The sequence below is a fragment of the Fukomys damarensis genome, unplaced genomic scaffold, assembly GCF_012274545.1.
Source record: "Fukomys damarensis isolate Sample0158 unplaced genomic scaffold, DMR_v1.0_HiC HiC_scaffold_35, whole genome shotgun sequence".
Classification (NCBI taxonomy): Eukaryota; Metazoa; Chordata; class Mammalia; order Rodentia; family Bathyergidae; genus Fukomys; species Fukomys damarensis.
In genome coordinates, this window is record NW_022900947.1 from 47,508,324 (window position 1) to 47,532,604 (window position 24,281).

Genomic DNA, 24,281 nt, shown 5'->3' on the forward strand with positions numbered 1-24,281 from the left:
TTTTTTTTTTTTTTTTTTTTTTTTTTTTTGTACCAGGGATGGAACTCGGCCCTTGCGCTTTCGAGGCAGGTGGCAGAACCACTGAGCTAAATCCCTGACCCTGATTTGTGCTTCTTATTAGGAATATTGAGAGTTATACAGGAAATCTAATTCATTTTATTGCCTGGTCTGGTGGAGGTCTTCACAGAATGACTACTGGGAAGTCATTATCTGGCAGAATGAAAAGCATTTGGATTCAGATTACAGCTTAGTGGCTCACTTATAAGAATTTTTACATTAAGAGTAATCTCTAAAAGTATGACAAAAATGACTAAAAATAGAAGACTTGGATATTTATGTATTATAAATTGACATAATTTAATGCAGAAAATAAACATGGTTACTTCCATCTTAAAATAAAAAAGTGTATGATCTACATAGTTGAGAAAGGTATGAGGAATACATCTGCTTGTTGTCCATTAGAAATTCTTTCATGAACATTATTATAATTCTGTTACCTTTCTGTACATCCATAAAATCAGTGGCACAGACTTGCGTATTTCAAAGTTTTCCACACATGATATAATGTCTAGATCTTTTTGCTTGTTGCTCTACAAGCACCCATTAGAATTTTGGGAAGTATCCATGTTTGAAACTATATATCTAGTACACTGATTTTTCACTATTTCTTTAGAATTGTATGGAATAACTTAACTTATTCATATCTTTGTTGATAGAAGTAAGATATCTTTATAGCTTTGCAGGAAACCCCAAAAGAAAATAGGAATGGGACAGTTGTAGACAATTTTGCAACTCTGCCCCACTTTGGTGTTCTGATGTGTTGGGTCGCTATGAAAATAAAGCTTCAAACAAGTTGTTCTGGATGGAGGCAAACTGCTATTGGGTGAACATTTAGTTTTGAATCTTAGAATAAGGAGAGAAATGAAATAATGTGGAGACCATAGAACAGATCAAATATCAGTGTCATAGGATTTTTTTTTTCTTTTAAGAAAATCTTAAAAAAAAAAAAAATGGCAGTTTCGGGCCAGGGGATTCAGCTCAGTGGTGCTTCCTGCCTTGCAAGCACAACATCCTGAGCTTGATCCCTGGTACAAAAAAAAAAAAATCACAAAAAAGAAGTGCAGATGTAGTATTCATGAACTCTTTCTTATTTCTTAGCCTTACTATCTACTTTATGCTGTTGTTCGTGTACTCATTCTGAATACTTATTTTCCATCTATGTATAACAGGCTCTATTAATTTAAACCCCTTCCAGGATCAAACTTCGTGATCTCCTTAAGCCATTCAATATGAATATAAATCCAGTGAATATCCTCATTCTTTTAGATCTTCCTGCTAAATAACTGGTACACACATGTGGCCATTCATCAGAAATATCTGGGGATTTTTATAAAAATGCATACTTTTATTAACTCAACTTGAAAATTCTGATTTTCAGGATGCACGATTGTGTGTCTGACATACAAAAAAATTATCAGTGTGATTTGGAAACTAGTAGGGACATCACCTCCCTCAGTGTAGAGCTTAATCTTTTGAAGAATATACCCCAGCAGCAGTTGCATGAAAAAATAATCTACAAAAGTAACAGTGGTTAATAGACCAAAGCTTTCCCTTAAAATGTTTCGCTAGACTTAAAGCTGATCTGTTCTTGCTATTTGTATCCTGAAATATGTTCACTAAGAAAGCAGGGAAAGCTACTAACATCCCTGAATATCCACACCTCAGAGAAAAGATAAAATACTTTATCTATGGGGGGAAAACCTAAATCATTAAGTTATTTTATACATTGTAGATGTGGAACACATTGAGTTTGATACTAAAACCATGTCTCCCAAATCCAGACCCGTATAAGAATATAATCGGTTGTGCATAACTGCAACTTACTGTCTTTTCATTATATTTCCAGCACAGTGATGCAGTCCACGACCTTCTTCTGGATGTGATCACATGGGTTGGAATTTTGCTGTCACTTGTTTGTCTCCTGATTTGCATCTTCACATTTTGCTTTTTCCGTGGGCTCCAGAGTGACCGCAACACCATCCACAAGAACCTCTGCATCAGCCTCTTTGTGGCAGAGCTGCTCTTCCTGATTGGAATAAACAGAACTGACCAACCCGTAAGCCACCCGCAATGACATTAGCAAAAGATTTCTCTGTTCTAGCTCGTTGGTCCTGCCAGTACTGGAAATACCAGTAGTCTTGGCTGACAATAGCTTTTCTTTGAGCTGATAGTAATTTTCAGGTCTTTCTCAGTTTTTATTTTTTCACATTACATTGTCCTAAGGAAGCCGTGAACATTATGAATGAAATGTACATTTCTTTTCAACTTATTTATATATTTCCTTAGTACAGCCATTTTTGGTTTTTCAGCAAAATTGTGCAACAGGTACAGAGATTTTTCATGTAACCTCCTTCTGTACATTTGCATGGCTTTATGCCCTGCCACCACCCACCTCTGTAAGTGGTATGATTGTGACAGGATGAACACATGTTGACAGATCACTATTACTCAAAGCCCACAATTCCTAATTCTTATGGAATTATTGTAGGTATTGTACATTCTATGGGTTTGGAAGTATGGATAGCAACATATAGCCACTCTTAACATGACACACTGCCTGAAAAGTCTCCATGTTCCTCCTAGTCATCTCTCCTTCCTTTCCTTTTTTTCCCCTCTCATTGAGTTTATTGGTACATTAAAGGTATACAGTAATTACAGTTACATTCATCATTAGGATCTTGCACCTTTACATGACAGGTCTTGGTTCTCATTTTTTCCCCCTTGTCCCTGCCCACCCTTCACCCCCCTCCCTATTTACAAACATTTTATTTCCATTTTTTCATTTTCTCATATTTTTTCTTTTCCCTTATTACCTTTCCCCTACCCTTCTCACTTTCCCTACACCTTTAGCCCCTTCCTATTTCACATTGTCAATTATATCATTAGGATCTTATGTACTATTATAGTTTTTCACACCAAAGAAACTATTTGGTATTTACGCATGTGTGACTTACTTATTTTCCTTAGGAGTATATCCTTAATATGTATCCATTTTCCTATGAATGAATCTAATTTTTCATTCTTTAACTCCTTCCTTTCCATAAGCCAGTCAGCCACTGAATTGTTTTTACTCTATATTTTTGCCTATTCAAAAATGGCATGTGGTTGGTATCATGTAGGATGTAGCTTTGTAAAATTGGGTGCTATTACTTAGTTACATATGTTTTCTCTTTGTCCTTTTTTAGCACTGACTAATCTTGCACAGTGTAATATACCACTTTATCCATTACTCTAATAAAGGACATCTTTGTTTATTGCTTCCAAGTTCTGGCAGTTATGAATAAAGAGACTACAAACATTTATGTATGTTTTCTGGGGACAGACTTTAAATTTCCATTTCCTAAGTAAATACCAAGCACAGTTGCCAGGTCTTTTGATAAGACTAAGTTTAATTTTGGAAGAAACTGCCAACCTGTCTTTGAAATGATTATAGAATTCGGTGTTCTCATCAGCGATCGAGGAGATAACTATTTCTTCAAAAATTATCTTTTATAATCATGTCTGTCTAAAGAATTTCATATCTTTGTTTTCTTTTTATTTATGTGTGTGGTACTGGTACTGTACCCAGGGCCTCACACTAAACTACATCCCCAACCCTTTTTGTTTGTAATTATGTTTTGAGGTGGACTCGGTAGCTAAGTAGCCCTAGATAGGATCAGCTTCCCACTTCTTCTTCGGCCTCCCGGAGTGCCGGGATCTCAGGCATGGTGCCGTAAGGTCCAGCTCTCATTCAGTTTTTCTTAATTTTTAATTCATAAACCTGAATATTGAGGAGAGTTTAATACGATCATTTAGAGAATAGCAATATGCCTTTTTAGATAGATATAGGTGTTATTTTTTGAGGATTGTAATGTACCTTGAAAAACTATCTGCATTTCGAAAATAGTTTTACAGCCTGCATGTCAAAAATATTTATTCTATTTGTCATATTTTAGAAAACAATATAAACTAGGGGTCAGTTTTTAGAATGTATAAGTTCTTCCAAAGTTTGGTGTGGCAAACTTTATTGCTTGGATTCCTTTGATCTCTTTAAGTACCAGCCTCACTGTTTACCGCTGGTCATACTGAGGAGAGGAAAGGAGAAGAGAGACAAGGAGAGGGGAGAGGAGAGCGCAGGAGAAAGAGAGGAAGAAAGAAAGAGAAGACTGGAACTGGTTTCAGTAAAGCTGAAGGGAATATACAAACACTGAATAATATCTAACGTATAAAGCTAGCTTCATGCCTACTCATAGTTGTTGAGACCCATTTTGTTTACTCAGGATTCAAGTACATGATGAGAGTTTGTTCTCATGTTCAAAACTGATGATAAAGAATCAGGTGACTTTAATGCTACTCCACTACTTGTCCATACATGTGGAGTCCTTTGTAATGGAAAATTCAGTTAGATTAATGTCTGTCATTATGTATTCATGATTAATGACTATAAAGTCTACATTTATGGTGAATGTATTGTAAGTGGCTCTTATATACTTATGTAACAGCTTTTTCTGTAAATTCATGTAAATGAATAAGCAATCAGAGTGCACATTACCCCCCAAAAAGTAAAGCTGTATTGTAACAAAAACTAGTAGTTTAAGTTCTAACTTGACAAAGCACTTATATTATTTTCCCAGAATGTATCATTTTATTCTTCTGTTAACCTATAATTTAAATACTGTGTGATTCCTTGTCCTTTAGAAATCTTTATTTTTGTTACCTGATGTTACACATACTATGATCAAATTCACTAAGCATTGCACAGCGAATTCTGACAAGTGATATAAAGAATAATAATTGAGCCGGGCATGGTGGCGCACACCTATAATCCCAGCACTCGGGAGGCTGAGGCAGGAGGATCACTGTGAGTTTGAGACCAGCCTGGGCTCCATAGTGAGTTCCAGGTCAGTCTCAACTACATAGTGAGTCCCTGTGTCAAAAAACCGAAAAAAAAGGAATTGATACAGAAAAACATGGCTAGAGTGCAAGTCAGCTGAACTTGTCTTTTCTTTTATTGCTAGTTTTGGTGTCCTTAGGCCCTGAATCTCTCATCTGTCAGACATCTGACTTCCTTCCTCGTGCCTCCTTCATTGTTTCCTTTCTAACCCCTGAAGATGACCTGTAGTTGACTCATTTTTAGGGGCCCTGCTCATCACTGTATCCATACTACTCTTAGCACATTTGTAAGTTTTTGACCTTTTCTAGTAGGAGCTATCAATTTTAGTCAGTGCTTCTATAAAAAAGAGAGGGGCTGGGGATTTAGCTCAGGGGTTTCTCCACCTGCCTCACCAGCACAAGGACCAGAGTTTGATACCCGGTACCAAAAAATAAACAAACAAATAAACAAATGAATGAATGAATGAATGAATAAATAAAAAGGAAGAATAAAAGAATGAGAATGTTGGGAACTGATATTAGAGAGGGAAATTGATATAGATGGTCAGCGGAAACTGACAGAATGCTGAGCTACTGGGATTGGGTCTCCAGGGCATTCACACTGAGCTACATTTGCAGCTTTCTGTTGTTGTTTCTTCATTTTTTAAAAATTCTTGTGACAGAGTCTTGCTAAGTAGCCCAGGCTGGGGTCAAACTTGCAATCTTCTCGCCTCAGCTTCCCAGAGTAGAAAGCTGGCAGGCTTGCACCACTACAATGACTATATTTTTAAAAATGAGCAGCTGCCTATTTTGGCCAAGCTTGTCTGGACTAATAGTTGATACAATAGCAAAAGAAAAAAAAAAAGAAATGAAAGAAAAAGAAGACACTTCTGGGGCCCTTTATTTTAACCCAGTCCATTTTTATGTTTGATCTGTCTAAAATTTCAACTGCCACCTTAATTTTTTTCTGAAGTAAGGCAAGGAAGAAATAAACAATTATCATCATGACCCTCAAATAATCATTAATATTAATATTTTTAAATTCTAATATATTTCATCTGTCCCCATTTTACTGTTTCTCTTTCATTTACATTTGAAGAATTTAGGGGTTAGGGATACAGCTCAGTGGTAGAATGCTTGCCTTGCGTATTGAAGGTCCTGGCTTAGTCTAGTACCACTAAAAAATTAAGAGAGATGGGGGGGAGATTAAAATACATATGCCTATTATAAGGGGAAAAATTCTTGAAATCTATTTAAGACTTTTTAGATTAAACTCAGTGGTAAGTGTCTTTGGGCACTTAGTACAGTTTTTTTCCTAATATGTCATAATTTTTCCTTATTCTCATACTATGCTATCATCCATAAACCATTATCGATGTTCAAAAGATTTCTAAAGACATGCTGTATTTACTTAGTTTTCACATTTGTGCTTTAAGAATCTTATCTCGGTGATTCCCTTGCAAGTCTCTTTTGTATTGCAATACTGATAAATACTGATTTTAGTTTTAGGCAGTTGATAGATATCCCATGTGATAGATATTTGACTGACTGGTTTGTTCTTCTCCCCAGATTGCCTGTGCCGTGTTCGCTGCGCTCCTACATTTCTTCTTCTTGGCTGCCTTCACCTGGATGTTCCTGGAGGGAGTGCAGCTGTACATCATGCTGGTGGAGGTCTTTGAGAGTGAACACTCCCGCCGGAAGTACTTCTATCTGGTGGGCTATGGGATGCCTGCTCTCATCGTGGCTGTGTCAGCCGCTGTGGACTACAGGAGTTACGGGACCGACAAAGTGTGAGTGGTCTGCATCTTTCTTTTTGCCCCTCTTTTGTGAATCTAGTTGAAATAAAAGCTTTGCATTTTCTATTCATGCTGAATTTGATGAAGGAACCAGAGAAGAAAATGGTGCTATTTGATGTCTGGTTATGACATTTTGTCATGTTTTTGTAAAAAAGAAAAGAAAATTATTGAAATTCAGTATGTTGCTTTTTAAAAACAACATATTTTTCTACATCATAACTGAGTAATTAGAAGGATGATAATTTTATTATTTCTCAGGGCATTGAGGTATTTGTCCCTTGAAGAGCTTTACAAAGTAAAGTATACAAACAGTATACAAACAGCTGTGTAATCACAGGATGGTGCCCTTCCCAACCCTGGAGGCCTCTCTTCTTCCTAGTTACTGGAAAAAATTTCCATATGTTTGCCAAGAAAACTGTAGAAGCAGGAATGGCTTATGTTTCTCCTTTTCCTTTTCCTGAATGAGTTTGGGGTAGGTATAGTGGCAAATTTTATTTCCATTATGAACTTTAAATTGGTATGGCATACAGAGGGAGATGTCCACCATACTGGTAAGGAGTTCAGTTGAAAATGCTTTTGTAATATGCATAAATATAACATTTGAAATCCTGAGAATGAATACAAGTTTGAGTACCAGAAAATAGAAAGAAGACCAAGATAGAATTCTGATAAATACTCACATTTAGGACACAGACGAAGAGTGTAAATAAAGGTAGAAAAGAAGAGGTAATGAGACTCAGAAAGAGCTGTGGTACTGAAGGTTAAGGGAAGGGAGAGTAAGGTTCATTTCATTCAGAATCAGTGGTTATAAAAATAACTCACGTAGGATAGATACTAAGGAAAGGTCACTTGACCTTTGAAAGAGCTATTTTCAGAATAGCTAGAAGCAGAAGCCAGGTTGTGAAGGCATGAAGAGATAAATGAGTAGAGAGAAAGTAGAAACTTCAGGTATATCTATTCCCTGAAGTTATTCCAAAGGAAAACAAAGAAAATACTAGCTAGGGTGATTATAGTAGTGAGAGAGGATTTTAAAAGATGAAGTCTTATGTACATATGAGATGAGAAGAATCAAGGCGATGAGAGATTACTAGAGAGGAAAAGAGCCTATGCCCTATTTGTATTCACTGTTTACAGACTGAATGAAAGGGAAAGGTCTTGGGCAGTAGGGGTAAACCTATGGCTGTTTGTGATCATTGAAAGCTCTAAAAAGTTTCACCACCATTGGTCTTGGGGCTAAGTAAAAGGATACGACCAAACATGAGATTAGGAAGTTTAGTACTAATATCAGCTTTATAAATTCATCATGTACATGATATTCATATTAAAAATGAATAGCCAAGAACACTATAAATTAATGTCTTGTCTCTGATTATAATGCTGTCTTGGCAGACGCGTGGTATACCAAGTCAGGTTTATTTCAAGTGAAATAAGGTATTTTTAAAAAGTGATCCGATGATCTTGCTATTCTGAAGTGAGTGCGAAGGAAAGAATGGGCAAAGAAAATTTTAACTCAGAGGAATGTTTCCCTCCAGTAGAGGATGCTCATCTCTGTTGAATGAATAGATGGAAGTCACGATGAGAGGAAGGGAGACCTGAAAAGCTTTGAAATGAGCAGTGTGGAAAAATGTGTTAAGGAGCCAATTAGACATTAATAAAAAGTTTTCCAAGCAGCAGCGGAGGCTCAAACGAGGTTGGATAACGTCTACCTGTGTGGAAGTTAATGAGCCCAATTTCACGACTTTCTACCAGCGATAAGCAGTCTGGACATAGAAGCTGGAAATAGAGAAGCTAGCTTCCCAGAGATGAGGATTCCTTAGAGAGGAACAACCCAAGGAGGACCCCCGACTCTTGGGATTGTACTTAAAATAGCATAGGCGTTTGTGCATAGAAACAATACAATTAAAAGAAGACCAGAAATATAAATAAAATTTAAGAAAGAACACTACCTAAATACTGTATTTTCCTCTTCAGTATAGTCATAGGCTATAGAAAGCTATTTCTCTAAATGTTACAAATAGCAACACTTTTTAAATCTGGACACTTGAATTGTTAATCAAATCTAACTTCATTCCATAGATACAGCTGTAGAAAAGGACATAATTTGAGGTTGTCTCTAAAGATATCTTAGAGGACAAGTATTAGATTAATCGTATTTTTAAATAATACCTTTACTGATACAACTCATGTACCACAACATTCACTCCTTTAAAGGATGCACCTTACTTCCTTCTTACTTCACAGAATTATGCACTCATCACCGCTAACATTAGAATATTTCTAGCTACCTAAAAACAAACCTATTTGTTTACTCCCAGAGCATATAATTTTTCATATTAATTAATGAATTTCTATTTTATTTTTTTTCTCATTGAGTTTATTGGTATTTTTTAGGTATACAGTACAATTACATTCATCATTGGGATTTTGTACCTTTACATGACAGGTCTTGGTTCTCATTTTTTCCCCTTGCCCCTGCCCTCCCTTCACCCCCTCCTCCCTTCCATATTTACAAAAACTTATTTTCCATTTTTTCATTTTCTCATATTTTTTCTTTTCCCTTACTTCCTTTCCCCTACACTTCCCCTACACCTTTATCCCTTTTCTTCTTATTTCACATTGTCAATTATAGCATTTAGATCTCATTTACACTTTTAGTTTTTCACCCCGGAGAAGCTTTTTGGTATTTACATGTGTGACTTCTTTATTTCATTTAAGAGTATGACCTTAATATGCATCCATTTCCCTATGAATGACTCTAATGTCTCAGTCTTTATGGCTGAGTAGTATTCCATTTTATAGCAAAGGCACATCTTTATCCAGTCTCCAACTGATGGGCAAATGGGCTGTTTCCAAGTTTTAGCTATTACAAACTGTGCCGCTATAAACATGGGTGAGCATATATCACTGTGATATGATTCTTTTAATTCTTTTGGAAAGATACCCAGCAGAGGGATGGCTGGGTCAAATGGAACTTCTAGCCTTAGTTCTTTGAGGTATCTCCATATTGATTTCCATAGTGGTTGCACCAGTCTGCACTCCCATTAGCAGTGGAGAAGGGTTCCTTTCTCCCTACATCTGTGCCAACATGTGTTATTGGTTGATTTCTTGATAGCAGTCATTCTTTCTGGAATGAGGTGGAATCTCAGTGTTGTTTTCTTCTGCATTTCTCAAATAACCAGTGATGTGGAACATTTTGTATATATTTATTTGCTGCTTTTATTTTGTCTGAGAAATGTCTGTTCATTTCAGATGCCCATTTTTGAATTGGGTCTTTATATTTGGAGGCCTGAATTTTTTTGAGTTCCTTATATATTCTAGATAATAGTCCTTTGTCTGAAGAGCAGCTGGTAAAAATTTTTTCCCATATTGTAGGTTGTCTCTTATCTCTGTTGCTGATTTCTTTTGCAGTGTGGAAGCTTTTTATTAAGATGGGATCCCAGTTCTTGATTCTCTGTGCTAGTTCCCGTGATGCTGAGGATTTGTTCTTCAAGAGTTCTGCCTAGCTTATTTCCAGCAAATTTAGTGTCTCTTTTAATATATAGATCTTTACTCCACTTAGATTTTAGTTGAGTGCATGGTGAAAGATAAGGGTCAAATTTTAATATTTGATAGGTTGAAATCCAGTTTTTCCAACACTGTTTATTAGATTATCTTTCCTCCAGTGAGGATGGTTGGCTCCTTTGTCAAAGATGAGGTAGCTGAGTACATCTGGAATTGTTTCTGTACCTTCCATTCTATTCCACTGACCCTCAGGTCTGTTTCTTTGCCAGTACCATGCTGTTTTTATCACAGTGGTTTTGTAATATGGTTTCAAATTGGGAATTGTTATACCCCGTGCCATGTCTCTATTTCCTAGAATTGTTTTTGCTATTCTAGGTCTCTTCTGGTTCCAAATGAATTTTTGGATTATTTTTTCTAGTTCTGTGAAATATAGTGTTGTAATTTCAATTGGCATTGCATTGTATCTGTATAGCAATTTTGGTAGTATGGCCATTTTCACTATGTTGATTCTCCATACCCAGGAGCAGGAGATACCTTTCCATTTTCTTATATCCTCTTCGATCTCTTTTTTCAGACTGCTGTAGTTTTCAGTATAGAGGTCTTTTGCTTCTTTTGTTAGACTGATTCCTAGATACTTCATTTTTGGGGATGCTATTGTGAAATGAATTGTTTTCCCAATCGTCAGTCAGTTAGTCTGTTATTTATGTACAAGAAGGCTATTGACTTTCTCTTTTAAAAATTCAGTTGAGGGATATAATTATTTGTGACCCTACCCCATGTCAAATGTTGTTCTTAAAAGGGTTGGGGATTTAGCTCAGTGGTGCCGTTACCTGCCTGAAATATTGTTCCTAAATGGTTTCAGTATTTCTCTTTTGAAAATCTTGATCTGCTTTTGATTTGTTTACATTTATTTTTTTCTCCTTGGGCATTTGCAGATTTTCCCATTACTGAATTACTGAACTGTTTGCTTTGTGTTTTAGTTATTTGTTTGAAGACAATGTCTCTTTCTTGTAGTTGGAAATGGTTTATTCTTAAAATCAGTCCTATGTAGTCTCTCTTGACCTTGTTAAAGCTTTGGTCATCATTGCTTTAATTTCCTGCACTATACCTGGAAGTCTTAATTACTGACAGTGTTAATTTGTAAGAACAGAGGCTAATTTAATTCCCAGCCATTCCCTTAAACAAAGCTTAATAGTTCAATTTTGGAATGATGATTTTTTCCAGCCCAAAGAATAGCAAAAGAGATACTAAAGAAAACAGAGAGGATAGGTAAAAGAGAGAATAGAATGGGGGAATTTTCATTAAAATTCTATCAAAATGAGGCATAAAACATTTTAACATATCTAAACATTTTAAATAAATTGTCCACATAGAGGCCTTCAGAATACATGGGTAAAATGTTTAACGTCTAGATTTTTAGGAGTTCATCCCACCATCTATACAGTGATGTTCTGACGTTTTACTCATTGAAGAAACAGGTATCGAGAAAGGAAAAATTATTCAGTCACCAGTGTTTATTGGAGAATGTGAAATAAACTATCATGTTTCCATCAGGACTTAATTTGTATGCTGTCAAAGAAAAATATAAACTGATTTTTCACACAACTCACAGGGTTTCTGCATATAGAATTACGTATTCTGGTCCTTATTATCTTATGTTGTTGTTATTCCGTTTTATATTACTGTGGTTGACTCCTATTATTTTATGTCACATGGTCTTTCCTAGGCCCTGCTCACCGCACAACTCTGTGCATTCACACTGCTACTCTGTTGTTTGCTAGTGTTGCTGTCCTATGTGCTACGTGGATGTTTTTGGTAACTAAAAATACAAATTAACATTAGCCAACATGCTGAGAAATATTGTCAGATATTTTCTATAAATTCTTATGAAGCTCAAAATAGTAAATTTTTATGTCTTTTTTAAACTTATTTTTGGAACTTCATGATTCCTAAATTTTATCTTTTTAGCCTCTCCTACTTAGAATGTATCTAAAATAAAATCATTTAGTGTGTATTGTAGTGTTTCTGGTATTAGATATGCTTTCCTTTTTCTTTGTCCTACTTTGACAAATTGTTTCATTATTCTAACAGTACAGTTTTATATTTGAGGCATTTAACAATAACAATAATAGCTTGGATTTCAAAACAGTAGAGAATGGTAAACATGGCAAGAGACAAAGTTAGAGGTAAAATTCTTGGGTAAGGTAAATAAATGTTATTTTGATACGATAGAGATAACTACTATATCCCATCTGGCTGATGAATTATGATGCAGTTTTCTATTAACTATTATTAGGACTGTTGAATTTATTATTATGTACAAAACACATACACACAAAACAAACATAATTTGATTTTGAGATGTTCATTCTGTCTTCAATTTGCAGTGCTTGTAAGAGAGTCATTATTTTCTAATGTTCAACAAATTTATATTATCTGACATATACCTAAAATGTACTTCAAATATTTGGACATAATCTGACATTTAAAATTCTACTTAAATTAGCAAAATTCGTTTTTGTAAATAACCTCTGCTAGTGGATCATAATGCTGTCAATTGCATAGTTAACAATAAACAATTGTTTCAATTTTATCCCTAGATTTGTATTTTCTCTTGATTTCTCGCACAGTCATATAGACATTCAGTAAAGCCATTCAATGGAATGTCCTCAAAAGATGATTATAGCAAAAATTGGCATTGACTTAATAATAAATCAGACCAGACTCTTGATTTTATAAACTGAAACTAGTCAATTCACTTAAACTTTAAGTACCTCAATGTTATCCAAAAATGCAAGCCTATTACAGTTAATTTTTATTAAAAAAAATTAAAATTGTGCTCACTTTGGCAGCACATATGCTAAAAAAATCAAATTAATAATTTATAGCATTTTCCTCATAATTTCATGTGTGCAAAAAGCAGTGGGTACCATCATTAGTGGATTGGGTAAAGAGAAAAGAAATGGAAGTCAGGAATAAGGTTAAGGCTTGGAGAATAATCTGAGAGATAAAATATGGACAAAAAATTGATAAAGTTTTTCTAAAAGGTATAGATTAAGTCATAAACATTTCTAATCAAGCAGAAATCCCGGAGTACTACAAGAATAGCCAAGCTCTTAAAAATAATTGCAATCAAATTTTATGATATGAAACTTCTAGTAAATCATCTATGAAGTCATATGTTTGTCTCCCCAGCTGGCTAAATTAAAAGAAACTCTAAGTGGAGTGTTCTTGGTTAGTCATAAGATCCCAGATTCCTTTATTCTCCCTTCATCAGCCAACCAGTATAAGCACTGGAGTAGAGAAATGACTATTGGTTTTTTTTTTAAAAAAAAAAAAAAACTAGATTGTAGTATTATTCAAAAGACAGCCAAATCAGGAAACATGAAATTTTATAATATGTACAGAATTTTTCATAAGTTTTTTTCATCTAAACAATTAAACCTATTCAAAGAAAATAATATTTTGATTTGGAGTATTTCTCAAGCCCTTATTATATGACATTGATTATAGTATTTCATTCACATTAAACAATTACTTTACTGTTTATATTATCACCAGGTATGTTCACTTATAGTTGGGCCAGTGGGAGTAGTATTTATAATAAAATATTATGTTGGAAAGACATATCGAAGTAATCAGCCAATATGTAAATAGAAAGTATATATGTATATTTGTATACCATAGTATTAAAACTCAAGATCATGTTTTATGTGTAGGTGTATTAGAGACCAAGGATTTATTTTATCATTATTATATCACCCAGGATAAACCTTAAGTTTACTAATGGACTTATTTGTCACCATATTTAAGAATTCTGCGTTCAGCATAATTTTTCTATTATGGAATAACCCATACAAAACAGGAGTGTAATTTCTAAAATGCAATGAAATGTTTTACCTAAAATCAAATGTTGGACACGAATTCTTGTTGGAACCAAAGCAATATACTGACTTTCACAGCTATCATTTCACACACAGGGATAAATATGTGTAATTATTTCATGCAGTAATATGCCTACAAGAAAAATATTATTGTAAAGGAATTTTTGCTGCAGTTAGCTACTTCAAAAGATAGACCTTTAAACATTGCTGCCATATTGACCCAGCAGTTCTACTCCTAGATATTTACCGAAGAGAAATAAAGCATAGATTTATATAAAAATGGATATTAGTGTTAATAGTAACAATATTTATTTTAGCCAAAAAATAGAAGCACACAATATCCATTAACTGATGAAAAAGTAAATAAAATGGGATGTATTTATATCATAGATTAAAATAAGGTAGCAGTACATTGTACAAATTGGATAATGAAATGTTATGTTAAATAAAAGAAGTCAGCTGGCTAGTGGTTCACACCTATAATCCCAGCACTCGGGAGGCTGAGGCAGGAGAATCACTGTGAGTTCCAGCCTGGGCTACCTAGTGAGTTCCAGGTCAGTCTCAATGACATAGTGAGACCCTGTCTCAAAAAAAAAAAAAAAAAAAGAAGAAGTCAATCCCAAAAGATTACATGTTACACGTTCCCACTCATATGAAATATCATTCATATGAAATACCCAGAATAGGGAGATCTTTAGGACAGGAAGTACCAGGGTTTCTGCATAGTAGTGAGAGCATGGGCATACTCTTGTGGGGTAGGAGAGAGACAAACAAGTTTCTGACTTAATAAGGACAGTCTTTCATTTTGGTGTAATAGAAAGACTAGGTTCTGTTGATGGTTTCACAGTAAGTATACTCAAGGCAGTTCATCTGTATACTTTAAATGAGTGCTTTTTGCATATAAATTGTGTTGTGGTAAAGCTAGTTAATAACACTAAAATTTTCATTAATATCTAGAGATGTTCTTACAGTTAAGAAGACTTAATAGTTTTACTTAAGACATAGGTCCATAATCTGTGCTTTATTTGAAACATGTACATTTCTCATCTATTGATCAATTTATGATTAGCTAAACTATACCTTTATTGGTCTATAACATAAATCTTTATTCTCTTCCAGAAGCCTCCAGTAGCCATAGGGACTTTGGAGTCAAGTAGACTAGAATTAAGGGCTGGTTGCCTTGAATTTCACTCATTCTGTAAAGTGCGGTTTATAATAAGGATCTTTCAAGACTGTTGCAATGTTTGAAACTGTGTGTTAATATATAATAAATGCATGTCTGTGTGCATGTATATAGGTAAATGTTACATATGTAAATTATTTGGCACATATAGGCATTTGTTGAATTACAACTGTTATCACTGGTTCTAGTAGTTGGCTGATACAAGTGACAAAACACAAACTCTATGATCATCACCACTGTTTAAAATTATAAACTAAATTATATTAATAAGTATACATTTTTTCGAGTAATGCTTTCAATTCTTATATCATTATAAGCATAGCTAATGAAAGATTGGATTATGGGAATTATGCCAACATGTATTAATAAATCATAGCAAATAGTACCGTTCTTGCTTTTGTAGTCACTCACAAAAAGATGTATTTTGCTGGACACATGGTGAAACTCTTTTAAAAAAATGATAATTTGAGGCTATAAAGAACATATAACTTACATTTGATATACTTCATCTAGTTTTAAATTCTTAGCACTGGTGCTGTTTTATTACTTCAGAAACCTTTGGTGAAAAGGTAGATATCTGCTTTGTTATGAATGGATTAAACTAGCAACAAAGCACAATGTCCCAAGTTACTTTAATGATTCTACTTTGCTGACTTTGAATAAGGAACTGTGCTTTGGTAGTGTCACTGGTATCTAAAAGCAGTAAAGCATGTTTGGGGTGACATTTGTGTATGTATGTTGGATAGTGAGCCTTACTATTTTATAAAAACAGAATTATGCCTTTGCAAATGACTGATGACAATAAAGTGGCAAATAGTTTAGCAGAAGAGCATAAACCTTAGAAGTATTGTTTTCTGTTCTCCTGCTTTGAGAAATCAATTTATTCCATTTTGGAATACTGATTTTCTTCATTTTTCTTTTTTTCTGAGTAAAAATGAATTCAGTTCTTGTTGGATAGATAATTGACTTTGGAAGGGGAGGATGATAACTGAAATAAGCACCTTCATTATTAATTTCAATCATGCTTCTTCTATTTAGAAATAGAACTATTCTGGAGGAGAATAATAATTTATCCCTCTGGTTTACCACTAGTTCTATTGAGAGGAGAGTTCAGACTAGCAGGGCGTGGTGGTGCACACCTGTAATCCCAGCCCTCGGGAGGCTGAGGCGGGAGGATCACTGAGTTAGAGACCAGCCTGGGCTACATAGTGAGTTCCAGGTCAGTCTCAACTACATAGTGAGACCCTGCCTCAAATAACCCCCCCCAAAAAGAGAGAGAATTCAGACCAATAAACAAAGTAATTCAGTAAGACTTCATTATGTATCACATAACAATATGTTGCTTTTATTGTTTGAAAAAATATGCTACAAAAATAGAAATTAAAAGGTGCCTGCCTATCACCTAAGTGAAATAAAAGGCAAGTAAATGTCTATAGTATATGACCAGTACTCCTGTTAATGTTAGACTACTCTTGATATGGAAAGGATTTTGGTATTTAACTAGAGATGTAGTATGCTCAAAGTACACTCACTTTTCAACTTTGGGTCAGTTAATTTTGCTATAGTACTTCTATAAAGTTAATACAGTTATAAACATTATGATTGAATTTGATGTTTAAAAATAAAACAATTGTAATTTTCAAATTAAACTTTTATAAAGTAAATTTAAAATAAAAACAAGAGTGCTTGTCAATTTCACAAGTTAAAGATTGCTTTGTGAAAGAGGTCAATTTTATAATAAATGCTATTCTTCAAATGTTATTTGGCCAACAATGAGGCAAACTTTGTAATTTGTGTGCGATAAAATTGTTCCCCTAGTATTTGTTTCACTGATCCGACTGTGCTGCCTCCTAACCAGCGGCTGTGAATCGTATTCCAGAGACATGAAGCGGCCAGATTTCTAGAATAGGATGAAGTCCGCAAGCAGGTATCCCCCATGCTAAAGCCAAAGGGAACCGTTTCAACATTGGTGCAGCGAACTGGGAGGGAATTGTGCAAATTTTTAAGGCAGGTAATGGGAAAGAGATAAAATACACACAGTTTTGAGAAAGCCAGCGAGTGGCCAAAAACAACAGGAGGTGGGGCCAGATGGCAGTCAAATTGAAACCCACATTCCTGCGACAAAACCTTCCAGAAGAGAGTGATGCCGGACAGTGCTTGTGGACAGATGATCTACTGAGTACATTCTAAGGGTTTCACGTTGCCTCCTTCGCTGTTCACTTCTGAAAGGAATTTAAGTTGACTCCACCAAGTAGATATTGAAGAATTTTCTTAAAGAATAAAAATAATTTCTAATTTCACTCACATATTTAGAGGAGAGAATTATACCAAAAGGACATTTCAAAATAAAGCATTTGCTAAACTGAGATTGTTTACAAAGAAATAAAGCTTTGTAAGGCTTAAATCTAATGACATTATTTCATTTAAACTCAATATTTTGTGACATGAAAATTTTGTAATTCCATTAGTCTAAGACACTCATTAGTAAGTTAATTAATGTAAAATGCAATCTGTAAAATAACATTTTTCAGGAGATCTGGAAGCAAGTTTTCTATAAAAAGAATTTGCTGAAAATGCTCAGTAGTTCTCAGGTTGCCTCTACAATTTGTTTCACATACAAACAAGAGTTGTACCATTAACAACCAATCTTAAATGTATAATTAGTGTAGCATTGCAATGGTGTAATTTCGACAACAGCCTTGTGTTGAGCATGTGTGTATCTGTGTGTGTCTCTGTGTGTGTGCATGTGTTCATGTCTGGTCTAATCTGAAAAATTGTCCCTGCTTTGTCCTTTATTGTTTGTTTCTTTTGTCTTTTTCATTGAGTTTATTGGTAATTTTTAAGTATACATACAGTTATATTCATCATTGGGATCTTGTACCTTTACATGACAGATTTTGGTTCTCATTTTTTTCTCTATACCCCTGCCCTCCCTTCACCCCCTCCACCTTCCTCTAGTTACAAAGATTTTGTTTCCATTTTTTCCTTTCCCTTATTTCCTTTCCCCTACTCTTCCCACTTCCCCTGCACCTTTACCCCATTTGGATCTTATTTACACTTTTAGTTTTTCACACCAGAGAAACTATTTGGTATTTACACGTTGTGTGTCTATTTTATTTCACTTAAGAGTACGACCTTAATATGCATCCATTTTCCTATGAGTGACTCTCTAATTTCTCATTCTTTATGGCTGAGTAGTATTCCATTTTATAGAAAAACCACATCTTCTTATTCCAGTCTCCAACTGATGGGCAACTGGGCTGTTTCCCAGTTTTAGCTAACAGCACAGTACTGGCAAAGAAAAAGACCTGAGGATCAGTGGAATAGATTGGAAGGCAGAGAAATAACTCCAGATGTACTCAGATACCTCATCTTTAACAAAGGAGTCAACCATCCTCAGTGGAGGAATGATTGCCTCTTTAATAAATTGTGTTGGAAAAACTGGATTTCAACTTGCCAAAGATTGAAACTAGACCATTTTCTTTCACCATGCACTAAACTAAAATCCAAGTGGATTAAAGATCTAAAACAGAAACTCTAAACTTGCTCGAAGACAAGTTAGGTAGAACTCTTGAAGACACTGGCATAGGAAAAGACTTTGTGACCAAATCCACACAGGAACTAGCACAAAGTGTCCTTCATAAATAAATAGTTTGTTGACAACCCTGAACTACTCATGAAATTTTCTTCTGTTCACTTCAATCGTTTACAAATACACACAAACCCTTTTATTAAGGTGGTGGTAAACTAGATTGTGGTAACAATGAAAATGATTTCCATATGTTAACTTTGAGTTTCCTGGTTTGTTTTTGCCTGTGGGCTCTGAACAGTGCAACAAGAGGATAGCTACTTATTTAAAAAACTGTCTAATAACTTTAGCATTGATTGCTAAACTAATAACATTTTCTTAAGCATTTTTATTTTCAATAAAAAGAAATGAACTTATTCATATAAAATCTGAACTGGTAGTCATTTCCTTACCTATTGATGTCACTGAAATTAGTTTCCATGTATTTGACTTAACAGAAGACAAAATGTTTTAAAGTTGATTTTTATAAAGATTTTTTTTTGCATGAAAATCTAGCTTTTAAAGTTTTTTTTTTGAAAAATTTGCAAGTTACAGAAAATGAGAGCAAAACAAAACCACAATAAAAATCACTACCCCATTACTCAACTATTACAGCTATTATTATTTTTGACATTTTAAATTCCAGTAATTGTCAAAACAAACACATCAGGCTCTTTTGGTCAAATCCCAATCCCTTTTATTCTCACATGAGAGACAAACACTAACATGAGGTTGATTTGTTTTCTTTTCTGTTAAAAAAAATATATATGCATTTATTAAAGACACAGCATTGTGTATAAAATGTATATGTTTGTGCTTATACATGTAAAATATACATATGGGTGTATATTTATTTATTTGGTACTGGGGATTGAACTGAGGACCTTGTGCTTGTGAGTCAGGCAGTGGAACCACTGAGCTAAACCCCAGCCCTGGTGTATATTTAATATGTACGTAGTTAGATGTTTCACCTGACTTTTTGTCACTTTTTTTTTTTTTTTGAGACAGGGTCTCACTACATAGTTGAGACTGACCTGGAACTCACTATGTAGCCCAGGTTGGTCTCAAACTCACAGGATCCTCCTGCCTCAGCCTCCTGAGTGCTGGGATTACAGGCATGCGCCACCACACCCAGCTTCCAGTCACCTTTTATTTATCTTATTGATGTGTATGTATTTATTCCTCTTTTTTAACTTTTTTACATTTTATCAAAAAAATAGAAAACTATTTAAATTAATTCCTTTATTCCTATGTATTTATAGATTTCTTAATAGTTTTGCTTGTATTGCCATTATTGCTTAGGCTTAAATAACATTTACATAATCACTGGAACATTTAAATCCTTAACATTTGCAAGTTTAGAACATGCAGCAAACAAGCTTGAATATTTACTACTAGAGATCTTTCTATTTAATTATGCCTCAAATAGAGCAAAATGACAAATAATTCAAGATATTATTTTTAACATCAAATATAATTTGCTCAGAATTTACATTAATCCTTCTCGTAACTAGTCAGTTCCGTTTTGTCTTCCTGTCATACTGAAGAATGAAAATGTAATTTCCCAGAGGCTTTAAGAATTGGGGAAGTATTAAATGTGGCTGAAATTAAGTGATTAATAATTTACTTTTAGGTCATGAATCAACTTCATGGGATGCTGAGGATCATTTGCAACCCCAGAAGTATGAACAGTAACAATGCACTTTTTAAGATTCCAGAACTCTCAAAGGTTGGCTGCCCAACCTAATTAAACTTCAATCTCCTGATACCAAATTTATTTCTCCTTTGTACTGAATTTCCTCAGATCTTGACAGGAAAATGTCACTCTGCCGGACAGCTGATAGGCAGCTTGTGTAGCACCGTAATTGGAGAGAAAAGGATAGCTTAAAAACTCTTCAATTGAATGGTTCTGTGTATGACTTTTCCTTTCCTTTTTCTTTCTTTCTTTTTTATAAGGTTTCTAATGACATACACAAAAGGCCTTAGCAAATAGGCCCAGTGCCATTTTCTCCCTGCTTCCTCCAGGGGTAATTATCTTACTCCATCAATAGTGCTGTCAGAAATCGGGCACATAATTCAGCATTTAAATGAACAAGCAGTGTAATATTTCCTGTCTCCCAGTGGAACGCTGTGCAGCTCACATTCTTCTCTGTCACTCGCCCACTCTTGATGTATGTCCCATGCCCGGTCCTTGAATGCCTTCTCTCCCTTGTGTTTCATTGCAGATGTTGGCTCCGACTTGACACCTACTTCATTTGGAGTTTTATAGGACCAGCGACCTTGATAATTATGGTGAGAACTCCTAATTGACTCTGTTTCCCAGGTCAACAAATAAAACTTTCACTATCCCTGCACTACATGTATTTAATTTACATAGGTTAATTTGGGGAAAGTGTGTACTTATTTGATCCTACACAACTCAAGCAATTAGACATTCATTCAGGTGTATTTGTATACTTTAAAACAGTTCATCAAAACCAGTGGGAAAAGAAAACATGCAGTTGGAAGAGTTTCTGTGTGGGGACTTGGGAGTCCTATGCACATAGTCCATTTGGCTGTGTAGATACTGGAACCACGATAACTTAACTTTGACAAACAGTGTATTTCTACTCTTTTTCTTTGGGATTATTTCAATGGAGATTGGACAGGTGAGAAAATACCTGACTGTTCCTCCTACTTTTGTTTCTTACATGCATATTTAAAACTGAAGATTTTACTCAAGATGGCACAACTAAGTGGAACATGTATTCCCAAATCGTGCTTCCTTTTTCATTTTTAAATGCATCATGTCTTGATTTCCAGTATTATACTCATTAAAACAAAATTTTTAGTATCATTGTTTACAGAAATGTGAAGTCAATATTCACTGGAATAAAATATTTGCCCCTTGACTCTCAATAAAAGACGGGCCTATAATTTCTTCCCTGAAACACATTGAGGCATATGTATTTTGAAATTCAGCAGTGTTTCAGACTTTGGGAACACAATATGGCACAGGTATTGCATATAAGATAATACCTATCCAATAGTGGGAAACCAGCAGTTGCCCAAAATGAAACACATCAATTTATAGTCACAACAGGCACCAAGCATCACTCTGCAATCATACAGTAATATTTCAGCAGAAAAAGAAGAGTAAGACAAGTGAGAGCAAGTATAATAGTGACCATGCAGATAGCCTTGTGGCATTATGAATCAGGTTTTCCCACCAAATGGAAAATGGATTCAGTTTAGGCTGGACATTATGCCATCTAAACTTACTTTTGAGTTGTTTTAGATAAGGAGACGATCCATTAAAAATTGTGAAGCTCTATTAGAGGTAGAATTTCAGTGGGGCTTTTAATTAGATTTTTCTAGGCTCCACCAGTCCCAAGCCTTGGAGTAGATAAAGCCAGTCAGGTTGGAAAAGGACAGTTGAATGTGTGCTTTTCTGTACAGTTTAGATGATAGTGGCATTGGTAATTTACACTGAAAGATTTTCTTTTAAATCATGGTTTCCTCTGGTTTCAGTGATATAATATCATGAGGGTTCCCTCCACTTGTATCTTAGTTTATTGTCACATCAGAATTTTGCCGACATATTCCAATTCTTTTAACTTAGCTATGCAAAAATATATTTATTTTAGGTTTTGCATTTTCATAATGTAAAATTTGAAAAAGTAACCCTGAGTCATAAATTTGAAAAAACATTGAGTATGGAAACAGTAACACTCCTAGAATAATTATTGTTTGTTTAGTTATTTTTTAAAAAACATACATTGGGCTGTGAATCCTTTCAAAATCTCCACATCATTTCACCTGGTGCTAATATTGTATTTGTGTGTATTTTGCATAGCAGTGCTCTGTTACTCAGTAGAATCCAAATTCCCTAAATAGGCTTCTTGCTTTTACTAAAATACCAGGCAGTTATCTATGATCCAATTCCTTTAAGTGTTTTAGAAGTTAATTTCCCAGAACAGTTCACTCATTATACAAAATAGACTTTTTTTGTTTTTTTGTTTTGTTTTTTCCTACTCTGGTTATGCATAACATATTTTTTGCATTCCAGCTTAATGTAATCTTCCTGGGAATTGCTTTATATAAAATGTTTCATCACACTGCCATACTGAAACCTGAATCAGGCTGTCTTGATAATATCAAGTAAGTGATTTTTATTTTTGTTTTCTATAGACTTCCTTGCAATTATACTCTTAATGTGTATCTACTTTTTATTATATCAAAATAGCATGATAAAATGATATCAGGGATCATTATTACGATTTAGGTGACTTGATCTAGTTGAAACTCTCCAAATATACTTTCCCCCGACCCTAGTTTAAAGTATAGTAAATTTTCAATATCAATATTCACTTCACCCTGAAAACAATTACAAATTTTCTGAATTAGGACAGACATTATACCTCAGTCACTACAGTTAGTGCCTCAAATTCTTCTCCGTTCACAACAGTATGGTGGTGCTTGTGAGTACAAAAGGAGGAATTTGTTACCAGGAGGGAAAAAAATCCTGAAATTACTAAATTGGGTGTTTATATAGGAGCTGCTATTTAGCTGACTTCTTTCTGAGACAAGGGAGAGAAACCTCCCTTGTTTAAGTACAGATTGAGTGTCCATTATCCAAAATGCTTAGGACTAGAAGGGTTTTAGAGTTTGGAAATTTTTCAGATTTGGAGTGTTTGCATACCCATTGTAGTTTTAAAATCCTTTATCTGAGAGTCTAAAATTTAAAACGCTCCAAAATCTGAAACTGCTTGAGCATCATGTTTGGATTTCAGAGCATTTTAGATTTCAGCTCATATTAGGGATTTTCAAATATGAATCTATGACTCTCAAGTTTTATCTCTCAAGTTATTACTTTTGAAGTATTATTACAACTTCCTGCAAGGTAAATCTCTTCAAAAGTCTGCTTCTATTCAGTCATCTTTTCATTTTCAAACTTTATTCTAAACCCCAATTCCACTTTTCTATACTCACAAAACGTTGGCCATGCAGAGACATGAAAACATTCACAACTTCTTTTTAACACCAACTGTCCTTTTTATATACAAAAAATAGCTAATTTACATTTTGTCAGAAGAAAAAAGTGGAATTCCTTTGTATACCCCTAAGTTGAATTTAGTTCCTTAGCATTAAGGAACCATAGTAATTTGGGATACACAGTAGTCATTTATATAGGTTAAATTGTGTTTTCTTGTAATTTGCCTGGTCTGTGCTAATTTGGATGAAAAGTTGTGTTTAAATGAATGTTCTTTCAGAAGTTTCAGGAGGTCACTTGTCATGTCATGATGACGTCCTCCCTGAAGTACTTCAGAGGTAGCTCAGAAACCCATCCTTCATCCTTCTACATCCAGTGCCTGACATAGAACCTGACCCATGTGGACAGAATAACAGAATTTGCTAGTCTTACATAAAAAGTGTTGTTGACTTGGACCGGGGATTTA

General features: G+C 34.7%; 1 protein-coding gene across 7 annotated transcripts in view; it reads left to right on the plus strand.

The window, feature by feature from the left end:
• Adgrl3 (adhesion G protein-coupled receptor L3) overlaps positions 1-24,281 on the plus strand; it is an 811,341-nt gene that overhangs the window by 693,328 nt on the left and 93,732 nt on the right. For all 7 annotated transcript variants that reach the window (XM_033758920.1, XM_033758923.1, XM_033758917.1 and 4 more), the window contains 4 exons: positions 1,907-2,116; positions 6,481-6,701; positions 21,069-21,135; positions 22,892-22,983. In XM_033758920.1, the coding sequence (XP_033614811.1) occupies positions 1,907-2,116; positions 6,481-6,701; positions 21,069-21,135; positions 22,892-22,983 (590 nt within the window). The remainder of the gene's footprint in view (positions 1-1,906; positions 2,117-6,480; positions 6,702-21,068; positions 21,136-22,891; positions 22,984-24,281) is intronic.